This window comes from Marmota monax, unplaced genomic scaffold (assembly GCF_021218885.2).
Source record: "Marmota monax isolate L192 unplaced genomic scaffold, Marmota_monax_Labrador192_F-V1.1 WCK01_AAM20220418_F8-fsc00007, whole genome shotgun sequence".
Taxonomy (NCBI): domain Eukaryota; kingdom Metazoa; phylum Chordata; class Mammalia; order Rodentia; family Sciuridae; genus Marmota; species Marmota monax.
In genome coordinates this window covers 29,125,468-29,137,352 of record NW_026692781.1, presented here as the reverse complement: position 1 = coordinate 29,137,352, position 11,885 = coordinate 29,125,468, and the positions used below count along the sequence as shown (strand labels likewise).

At 37.7% G+C, this 11,885-nt stretch overlaps 1 protein-coding gene across 1 annotated transcript in view; it reads left to right on the top strand.

Moving 5' to 3' along the window:
* Positions 1 to 11,597: 11,597 nt before the first annotated feature.
* Positions 11,598 to 11,885, top strand: part of Pgap1 (post-GPI attachment to proteins inositol deacylase 1) — an 89,308-nt gene continuing 89,020 nt past the window's right edge. The window contains exon 1 of the mRNA XM_046447427.2: positions 11,598 to 11,829. Coding sequence (XP_046303383.1) covers positions 11,683 to 11,829 — 147 coding nt within the window. The 5' untranslated portion in view covers positions 11,598 to 11,682. The remainder of the gene's footprint in view (positions 11,830 to 11,885) is intronic.

Here is an 11,885-nt window from a genome sequence, read left to right as displayed (position 1 = left end):
TAGATAAACTGCAGAACTTAGATAGATTTAAGTTCGTGATGAAAGAGTCTACACCGGGGGCAGACACCCCAGACCTCACCAAGATAGAAAGACAGAGGTCTCTGTCACTGTTGTCCCCCTTGCACCAGACTCCTCCAGCCCAGATCAAGTTCCAGCAATCCGGACTTAAGACATGCATGTCACAGGTGAGCATCTGGGACCCTTGGGTGTAGACTCAGTTAGGACTTAGAATTTGGATGTGTGTCTGAAGTGTGATGAGCATCAATAAAATTGAATCTAACCGAACCTCAGACTGAGTCAATAATAACTGCTCATGACAGTTAGTTCCTTGACATCAGTGACTATATCTCATTTATCTCTCATCCCAGTCATTATCACAGAAGTTAGCACAAATAGTCAACTAAATATTTTGTGACAACATAGCCCCTATTTGTTTTTTTTTGCCTTCATGAGAGAGATACAGAAAAGTCAGAGATTTATATTAGCTGAGAAGACCAGGAAAATTAGGGAGCAACGGTGCAAAACACTGCCGACAGTGTCCTCAGTATTGATCGGCTTTTATTGATTGCAATTTCATTTCTTAAAACAATTCTCAAACATTTATACCCTCTTTTGAGTGCTGATTCTCACTATAAGAAGTAGACTTTGTTCCTACATAGAAATTAAGACCATCCAGTGAAAGCTTCCCCACCTTAATTTTCTCTGCCTCAATATTTTCTTCCATTCCATGTTTCTGAAAAAAGATGTTTCTCTTCCTTATTTTCTTCATCTAAGAACTTTCCTAATTAGCTCCTATCCAACCACTCAAATGTACTTTGGTGCCATTCTAGTAAAAAAAAAAAAAATTGTGAGCACACTACTTTCTTAGAGATAGGCTATCAGTCCCTCCCCCCTTTTTATAATCTATCTTTACAGTCTTGTTTTTTCTTCTGTGTTTTTAAAAACACTTTTATTTGCCTTCCATCCTTGCCTTACTACTCACTTAAAATAACATTCCTAAAGTGACTTTTCTTTTTTAGTATTTAAGTTGTATAAGGAGTACTAGTTAGTATTGCCAAAGAACTAACTTGGAGAAAATTAGTTTCTCTATCCCTTTATCTCCATTCCAAATTCTTAGAAATTCTAGATTAATATTTTTCTTTTGCTACACTGCCAAACTCTATAAAAAGAAAAAAATTCATAAAGTGCCACAGAGAGAGAGTCACAAGTTTTGAACCTCTGTACTCTACACTGATAATTGATTGAATAGGATCAAACACAAAAAAATACCATCTCAGATTTTTAATGTGTGGGAGTGATTCCAATTTTTCAGGCTATTTTTATGTTATAAAAATCCAGAATCAAGAAATTTATGTAATTCATCCAGAGGAATGCCTGAATAACAGGAGAAGCATAAGATCTTGCAGTATATAATTCATGTTAAAGATGAGCTCATGAACCAAAATTATGAAGCATTTGAGAGAATCTGACATTATGAATGATAGCATATGCAAAACATGGGAGAAATAACAAGAAGGAGCTCTAGATAACAGAGAAATAGTATGCTTAAAATATACAAAGAGATTTTAAAAATAAGAATGCATGTCATAAAGTAAGAGTAAAATGTTTTTCCATTCTCAGCACCGCATAAAAATAAAGGCAGTGTGTTGTGTCCATCTACACCTAAAAAATAAATATTAAAAAAGTGTTAAAAAAAAGAATAAAATGTTTTTTAGAGTACCAGAAATTCTGGAGGTTGGGGTTGTGGCTCAATGGTGAAACACTTATCTAGCATGTGCAGGACCCTGGGTTCCATCCTCAGCACCACATTAAAATAAAGGTATTGTGTCCAACTACAACTAAAAAATAAATATTAAAAAAAATACCAGAAATTCTGGATACAAAAAATATAGTCATTGATATCAGAAAAGTTATTTTTTTTCCAGTGGATAGTAGAAATAACAGGTGACATTTAAAAGCATTAATTCGAAGATGTATTTAAGCAATTCATTAAGAACATAACATAGAGAAATAAAAAGCTATGAGGGGTTTAATGATCTGTAAGATAGAATGAAATGCCCCCAAATATATCTAAGTGCTTTTAAGAAGAATGGGTATAGGGAACATTGAAGTAATAATGATTGAGAAATTTCCAGAATTGAAAAAAAGGTGAATACACAAATGTGAAAAAGTATCCTAAATCCAAAGGAAAATAAATAAAATCCAAACTACACCTTTATAAGCATATGGAGAACTAAGGAATGTCAAAGAAAGGAAAAAAATCTTTTTAATGAGAAGAGATGAAAAGCAGTTTTCCAACAAAGAAATGGAAGTCTTACTGAGAATAGACTTCTCATCAGCACCAACAGATGCCAGAAAACAATAAAAAACATCTTCTAAGTATTGAAGTAAAAAAAATCTTCTATGGAGAATTCTATATTTGACTGGGTTATCATTCTAGAAGAAAATAAAAACATTGTCAGATATACATATTTTAGGAGAGTTTACCCAGAGACCCTTCTTCAAAGAACTACTAAAGGATCTAATTCAACAAGAATGGAAATTAACTCTGCGCAGAGAAACAGAAGAAGCAATAGATATTACAGTGCAAATGTTTATTAAATGTATTTTTAGGCTTCATTTCTTGTTATTATCCCAATGTAAAACTTTAAACATGACACGTAACCAGCACTCCTCCAGTAAACCAGGAAATTTTCTCCTCATATGTCAAACACAAAATAATAATCTTACATTTTATGAGGTATCATATTTAAAGAGATTTTAATATATCGTACAATGCATACATTTTCAAAACTTCTACAATATAGAACACATCAGTAAATACATCTTAACCAAATTTCAATTTATTTGATGATATAGTGGCTGTATTAATAATAGTGATTAAATGTTTTGAGTTTTTTAAATAGTGCTTATTATAACAAATTTGGAAAGCAGAGAAAAAATACAAAGAAGCCTAAAATTATCATTCATATTCCCATTACCAAGAGGTAAATAATGTTAACATTTTCTCAAAATTCTTGAAGATATTTTTACGGATTGTGTATATCTGAGAACATACTGTGTGTATAATTTTGTTTCATTTTCTTCAGCATTATCTTCTATTATAACATTCTTTAAAACATAATGTCAATTGCTGCATAGTATTACATAGTATATATATAACATAATTTGCTTACTAAACATTAGACCTGTTTTAAAGAAGAATGGGAATAGGGAACATTTGTATGTAGGGCATTTCAAACATTTTTTAATATCGTAAACAATGCTGTGGTTATTGCATTTTTGCATAGATCTTTGGATTATTTCCTAAAGACAGATTTCCTAGTCACCAAATCCATTCCCTATGTGATATGTGAACTGTTTGACACTTATGGCTACTATCTCCTCTCCCTTTCCTGAAATACTACTTTCTTGATTCTCCCTCCTCTCTGGCAACTTTTATCAATCTTCTTGTATTCTCTTTCCTTTTACTTCCTTAGTTTTATGTTCCTGGGTTTAGAATTTGGGTCTCTAAATTTTCACTTGATTTTGGATTCTAAGCTTTGGGTCTTATATGAGGATTTCTATTAAAGTTTTTTTTATTTTCCTCCCCTTGGATTCTAAGAATGCTGAACTCTTTTTCATGGTAAGCCTTTACATTTCCCATTGATTGCTGAAAATATCCAACTAAATTATATTTAAAACAGAAAGTTACTTTTCCCACCAAAATGGCTTCTTCTCTGATTTTCCTCTTCTTATTTCTTTACATAGCAATACAGTTTTCTAGTTAGCAGAACTTGAATTAAGGAGTCATTTCTGAATCCTTTTCCCCTGTCTGGTATAACAGTTCAGTCAATAGCCCTCCAGATTTTTTCTGCTTTGTTTCTATTTTCAAGGCTATTATCAATGTATAGGCTGTTATTCTCCTTCCTTTTTGAAAGTAAACAAATTCAATATTTTAAAATTAATTAAATAACTGCAATTTTGGATTAAAGTGTGAAACAGAATGTATTAAAAATAGATACACTTATTTTAACAAGAAATTAATTTTGTTCCTGTTATTTTTGGCTTGATAATCTGTGTTTCTCAATCTAATACCTATAAGAGACTTGGGCTGCATCATTTTCTTTTATTTCTTTGAATTTTAATTGTTTATTTTCTTGCACTGAAAAATCTTAATTCTTAAGAACAGTTTATCATAAGTACATGTTTGTATTCTCCTACAGTGCAAAGAGAATAGTTCCCAAATAACAAAACTGATATTACTGTTTACAAGGAACCTACTGGAGATTAATATTTGTTTGTAGTTCCTTTTGTTCTTAGAATGCATTTCATTAAGGATGTACAAAGTATTATGTTCTGAAATCATTTGAGATAAATCTTTTTTTTGGGGGGGGGAGATACGGTTTTATTAATTTTATGTAGTTACTGTTACTCAGCTTTCCATGACTGTGGCAAAATACATGAGAAAATTAACAGAGGAAAGATTTTTTTGGCTCATGGTTTCAGTAGTCACTAGGACCTGTAGCTTTAGACCTTTGGCAAGGCAGGACATCATGGTGGGAAGCCTGTAGTAGAGCAGAGTTGCTCACTTCATAGTGATTAGGAAGAAGAGAAAGAGAGAGAAGGGGCAAGAAAGGGAAAGCCCGGGCAGAGACAAGACTTGCCCTAGTAACCTACTTTCTCCAATTAGGCCCCCACCTTCAAAAGTTTCTACCATCTCTCAATAGCACCACCAGCTGGGAATTAAGCCTTCAACACCTGAGCCTTTGGGGGCCATTCCAAATTTAAACTATAGCAGTTACATTCATTGTTTCAATTGGTTTTTACTTATAGAATTGCTTTTAAATTATTTAATTTTGGCTAGTAATTTTATGTTTACAGTTCAGAGTAAAAAAAAAAAAAAAGATAGAAATCCATAACTAGTGCTTATACACCTGCCTCCTTCATCTCATTCCCTCCTTTGTCCTGCTAACATTTATCTCTTTTCAGCATTTCTTTGTTGTACAAAGCACAGGATATATATGCACTGTTCTGCAACTTGTTTTTTCCCTTAAAATATATATCTTGGAGATCTTTCCACATTATTCGACCACATCATTCTTCATTAGTTATCCAAATATGCTGTATATTTCTTTATAATGTAGAACAACAAAAAATTCCTTATTTCCTTCCACTTGAGTTAAATCCACACCTTCCTGCTAGTCTGAACAGGAAACTTCATGATGTATGTGGTCTAGCCAGACATTGATACAAGACTGAGTCTTCTCAACACTCAACTCTAAAATTTTCCCATTTTATAAATGTTCACTCACTTCCAATTATTTATTGTATAAAACTCAAATTTCCTTGTCTACTATGGTTCTGGCTCCAGTTTACTCTTTCAGTCTCACCTATTCCAAATCCTTATTAATAGTTTTTTATATGTGAGGCCTGATTTAAAAGGATCACCTAGATCAACCAGCAGTTGCTTTCCTTCCTCTCTAATACCACTATCCAAAGTAGGATTTTGAACTAAATTGACAAAGGGAGGAGTTGTAGTTAGTGATGATCAGCTAAAAGATGGTTTAGATTTGGAATTGGGAGTGACATTAGGGAACAGTGTACATCCTGTAGTCAGCATGTGTCCTACCTTGTCATCTTATTTTTGGAATTCTGAGTTTCTGGCAACCAAGAAAACACTGTGTTATGGTTTGGATGTGAGGTGTCCCACAAAAGTTCACATGAGACAATGCAAGAAGGTTTGGAGGAGAAATGATTGGGTTATAGCCTTAGCCTAATCAGTGTGTTAATCCCTGATGGGATTAACTGAAGTGGTAGGGGGTGGCTGGAGGAGGTGGGAATTAGGGCATGGCTTTGGTGTGTATATTTGTATCTGGAGAGTGGAATCTCTCTCTCTCTCTCTCTCTCTCTCTCTCTCTCTCTCTCTCTGTTTCCTTATCACATGTAAGCTGGTTCCCTCAGCCACACTTTTCTTCCATGATGTCCTGCCTCACCTGGAGCCCCAAGGAATGGAGCCTCTTGTCTATGGATGGAGACCTCTGAAACCATGAGCCCTCTAACAGACCCTTCTCCTCTATAGTTGTTCTAGTCAGATCTTTTGGTCACAGCAGTGAAAAAGCTGACTAAAACATACTGACTCTAGACAAGGAAAAGTAAGTTGGGAGGGATGGAAACTGAGAGGTTAAAAGAGTAGGAGAAAACCCTGTAGACAATGTTATTAAGGAAGACAACAGAGTAGACTGTTTTAAAGAAGAAACAGGAAGATCAAGTAAGACTGAAAAGTGTCTATTGTAATTAGATCAAAGGTTACCTTTGCAAGAAAAGTTCCACTGGAGTGGGGGCAGGCAGCAAACATTACTGCGTGTTGAGTCATAAATAGGAGATAAGGAATTGGAGATCTCTTAGGATCTTTAGGAACCCGGACTGGAATGAGAAGGTGAAGATACAAATGATAGTTACAAGGAGGATTTTTCTTTTGTAAAATAAATAAGATCTAAGCAAATTTATAGATTTGGGGGAATGGAGGACAGATGACAGAGAACTTAAGTTGGTAGTACTAATTCCCTGAAAAGAAAGATGAATAGGGTGGGAATGATTGGAAGATTGCTTTTAGTATGTTTGAAGGACAGCAAAGTAAAATGATAACACCTATTGCATACCAGGTATTCTTCCAGGCAGTTAGATGTATTAACTAAATAGGATTAGGTAGAGATGATGAACTTGGGAATGAAAAGCTTAAGCAAGTGCACCCAGAAAATCAAAATTAACTCAATAGGGCTGGGGTTGTAGCTCAGTGGTAGAGCGCTTGCCTCGCATGCATGAGGCGCTGGGTTCGATCAGTACTACAACATACAAATAAGTAAATAAAAATATTGTGTCCATCTACAACTAAAAAAAATTAAAAAAATTAACTCTATAAATATAAAAATAAGTTTAAGTACTAATAATCTAAAAGAGAAGGTGAGAAAAGATGTATAGTGTTTAAAAAGTAGTGGTTTGATCACTTCTCAGCCTTTTGGTTAAGATCAGTTTAATATCTGATATGTCCACTATGACAAAGGCACCAAAAACATATTGGAGAAAAGATAGCCTCTTCAACAAATGGTGCTGGGAAAACTGGAAATCCATATGAAACAAAATGAAATTAAACCCCTACCTCTCACCATGCACAAAACTCAACACAAACTGGATTAAGGACCTAGAAATTAAACCAGAGACCCTGCGCCTAATAGAAGAAAAAGTGACCCAAATCTCTATCATGTCAGAGTAGGCCCTGACTTCCTTAATACGACTCCTATAGCACAAGAAATAAATCAAGAATCAATAAATGGGATGGATTCAAACTAAAAACTTCTTCTCAGCAAGAGAAACAATCAGTGAAGTGAATAGAGAGCCTACAGAATGGGAGCAAATTTTTACCACATGCACATCAGATAGAACACTAATCTCCAGGATATATAAAGAACTCAAAAATCTTAACACCAAAAAAACCCCAAATAACCCAGTCAATAAATAGGCCAGGGAACTGAACAGACACTTCTCAGAAGATGTTATACAATCAATCAACAAATATATGAAAACATGTTCAACATCTCTAGCAATTAGAGAAAAGCAAATCAAAAGTACTCTAAGATTTCATCTCACTCACTCCAACCAGAATGGCAGCTGTTAAGAATACAAACAATAGTAAGTGTTGCCAAGGATGTGAGGGAAAAGGTACACTCATACATTGCTGGTGGGCTTGCAAATTGGTGCAGCCAATCCGGAAAGCAGTTGGGAGATTCCTTGGAAAACTGGGAATGGAACCACCATTTGACCCAGCTATCCCACTCCTCAGTTTATACCCAAAGGACTTAAAAACAGCATACTACAGGGCACAGCTACTTCAATTTTTATAGCAACAAGATTCACAGTAGCAAAGTTGTGGAACCAACCTAGATGTCCTTCTTTAGATGAATGGATAAAGAAAAGGTAGTATGAACACACAATGGAATATTACTCAGCATTAAAAGAGATTAAAATCATGGCATTTGCAGGTAAATGGATGGCATTGGAGAACATTTATGCTAAGCAAAGTAAACCAATTCCAAAAAACCAATGCCGTATGTTATCTCTGGTATGAGGATGCTGATTCATAATGGGTATGTGGTGGGGGGGCATGGGAAGAATGAAGGAACTCTAGATAGGACAAAGGGGAGGGAGGGAAAAGGAGGGGGCATGGGGATAGGAAAGATGGTGGAATGAGATGGACATCATTACCCTAAGTACATGAATAAAGACACAATGGTGTGACTCTACTTTGTGTAACCAGAGGAATGAAAAATTGTGCTCTCTATGTGTAATATGAATTGAAATGCATTCTGATATTGTATATAACAAATTAGAATAAATTTTTAAAAAGTAGTGGTTTGAAAAATAGGAGAGGAAGCTCACCAGTATCATATACAGGTATTTTTGGACTGTAATTCAAATGATCGTGTCATTTTATCCAGTAGTACTCAGATATACTAGTGTCAGAGCTAAGTAAGACTATATTAAATCAAGGGTGGAAGTCTATAAGTACAGTTGGATAGAAAGACAAGACTTCATGGAAGTTGACAGCAATGTCAGAGGATATTGAAGTAATGTTTGGTAGGGTTAGGTTAGATATAAGGAAAGTGAGGTCAGAAGAAGACAATGATGGATGAGGGGGGTGTTAAAAAGTAGTATAGGAAGATTATAAACATACCCATTCAATTGACTTTCTATTTCAGTCCTGAGAGGATAATCAAGGAAGCTCATTGCCACACCTCATGAAAGCCACATCAAGAGTAAACTCTGTCATCTTTAAGTTCAGGGTTTTCTTCATTGTAGCTGTCCTCAGGCAAGGTAGACCCTTGCTACTCAAAGTGTAGTCCATTGGCCAGCAATATTGCCATCACCCAGGAGCTTATTAGACATGCAGAATCTGAGCCGATCTCAAAAGTATTGAATCAGACTTGCTTTTTAACAAAACTTCCAAATACTTCATCTACACATTAAGAAGTGCTGGGATAGGTTGATAGGGGAAACTGGAATTATCTCTGATTTGTTTATTATAATATTTCCTATAATATGCAAAGAGAAATAAGGGGCAGATGTTCTGCCTGTGATGTTCTTGAGCATGCAGACTCAATATATCCCTTTTTAAATCTATAACTTAAATCCTTCCCTACAAGATCTATAACCCTCTGCACTAACTAGTAATTCTGTTAGGGAACAGAATGACGTGAATGGTGGGAACACAAAGTTAAGAGAATAATTCTATAAAATGGGCCCACTGTGTTGACCCCTCCCCCCGACGTGCTTTCTTTTCCAAGAAGCAATTTACCTGCAGCTTTGCCTGGCCGAAGTGGACAGAATATGTCACATTCCTCAGCAAACTACCTGTTAACTGCAGAATAAATGCAGGACCAAGATACGGTCCATGGGAGGAACCCAGGAGATTTTTGTGACCAGATCCTGAAACTCTAGGATATAAAAATAGCTCTTCCTAACCATAAAATCTGTAAGAATATATGGTTTAGAAGCCAATTAGAACCAGTCAGCATGGGTCAAGGTGACCTAGAGTTGCCATGACAGTGGGGACTTGAAAGTCTGATGTCATCTTGCTGTAAAAGTCAAGAGGAAGACCTGGGCAGGACTCTCTGGAAACTTCTCTAGGACTGCCAATAAAAGTGGAGTGCAGGAGAGGGACATCATTGTCCCTCTCCTCTCTTCCCCTTTTCCCATCCCTTCAATAAATTCATTCCTATTACTCTTGAGTGATCTGTCTGAAATCTTTCTGACTTGGTCCCAAGAATCCGGGTTTGAAGTGGTGGGGGTGGGGGAGTGGGGTGGGTATCTTTGCCTTGCCTCAGTTTTTCAGAAGGCCCCCAGCTCTGTAACAATTCCACCCCACAATCTCTAAGTGCTCTCATTTGTGGGTTTAACAAAGTCAAAAGTCTACAGTATATTCCTCTTTATCATATTTATCTTTAAATATTGTGCTTATTGAAACAGGTTTTTCTTGATAATCCAGTGATGTTGGTGTTATTTTACAAATTTAATACACTCGATTCCTATCAACAGAATATAAAAGACATTCCCAAGTGAATTCATCACCACAAGAACTTCATATATAATGCATCCCAAATACACATTACTTGAGGCTTCTACTTTGTTGGTTACTGTTACCTACAGTTCCCCCACCTGGTATTCTGGTTCTTCCAAATTCATTTCCATACATAAAAGGAATCTGCCTCTTCATTTCCCCATTTATTTCCTTCTCCATCAATATTTCACATCCAATAGCTAGTTGTATTTGTTTAGACTTGCAAATGTTTCTGTGTACGGTAAAGAATGTCTTCACTTTCAGGATCATTTTTACTAACACGGGTGTGTTATAAAAAAAAATAAACTATAGGCTTCATTTTAGTTTTAAAATTCTTTGATTTCATCTGTCAGAGCCAAACATCCTTTGCCCATAAAATGTATCAGAAAATCAGCCCTAGTGAAATGAAATATAGTCATTGCCAAAAGCCATTCACAGACACACACAGCCCATCTGCTACTGGGTCAGTTTCAAAGACCACTGTGGTGTCTTTCTCTTCAAAACAGTCTAGTGTTTCGAAGCTGCTACATGTCATGAATGGTTTTGAGCTTCTTTTTACCCCCTCCTTTGTGCAAAAACCAAAACGGAATTCTTCAAAATGCATTAAATCACTTCAGGGTATGAGTGGAAGCTAGAGTAAAATTGCCTCCTTACATTAATATGGAACCAATTCCCAACGAAGTGGAGGTTCTAGGGAACAAGGCAAGATAACATCAACCTGAGCAAGCAGATACCTGTTGGGAACGGCAGCGCTAGCAGACATTTTCATAATGTATTTTAAAATTAAGGATGCTTTTTGTGATTCAGGTTTTCATCTTACACCAAAAGCAGACTCCTCTCTGCTTAAAAGCCCGCCACCCTTCCCCGACCCACTCCGGGGGGGTTTTAAGCCCCTTACCCAAGGACCTAAGTCGGAGGTCAAATATGGGGGGAAACCCATCAGTTCCCTTCTAAAGCGAACTGGTCCAGAGAGCAGTGAATGTGAGTTGCCACTGGGAGAACTGAAATCGTGGAGGCCTGAGGCATTTCAAAATTCAACGGGAAGGGCTTTTAAACTGCTGCAGGGAAAGGTGTTTGTGAGGGGACAGTGATGGCCAATTGGCCTTAGGTGTCCCTCAGCCCGTCGACCAGACCGCTAAAAGTCAAGAATAGGCTCTCGGATCTGGGCTCCATCCCCCTCCCTAGCTTATTCCACTCGGAACCCACTCCAGCCTTTCTGCCAGCGCGCCTCCGGGCTCCCATCCCCCTCTCTTTTCTTTCCCTCCCCTTTTCCTTTTCCTGGCCCCCTCCTCTTTTCCCCTATACCCTCCAGCCCAGCCCACTCGGCTTTCTCACTCCTTCTCTCTTCCGGCAGATTCGTGCGGTCGCTGCAAACACCACCCCCTCCCAGTTCCCCGGGACTCGCCAGCCCGAGGCGCCGCGGGGTGGCTGCGCGCAGGCGCACTGCGCGGCGGGCTCGCGGGCGGCCGGCTACGCGCAGGCGCGCGCTGCTCGGCTGGCTCCGGCTGGGGCGGCCCGGAGTCTTCGGCTCGCTCTGTCAGTGCTTGCAGCCCCGCGGCGGCGGTGGCGGCAGCGTTGGCAGCACCACCATGTTTCTTCACTCGGTCAACCTCTGGAACCTGGCGTTTTATGTCTTCATGGTCTTTATGGCGACCCTGGGGCTGTGGGATGTCTTCTTCGGTTTCGAGGAGAACAGATGCAGTATGAGCTACATGTTTGAGTACCCCGAGTATCAGGTAAGATTCCGCCCTCACCTAGATGCTCAGAGGTTCGGACCGGACGCCTGGTCCTC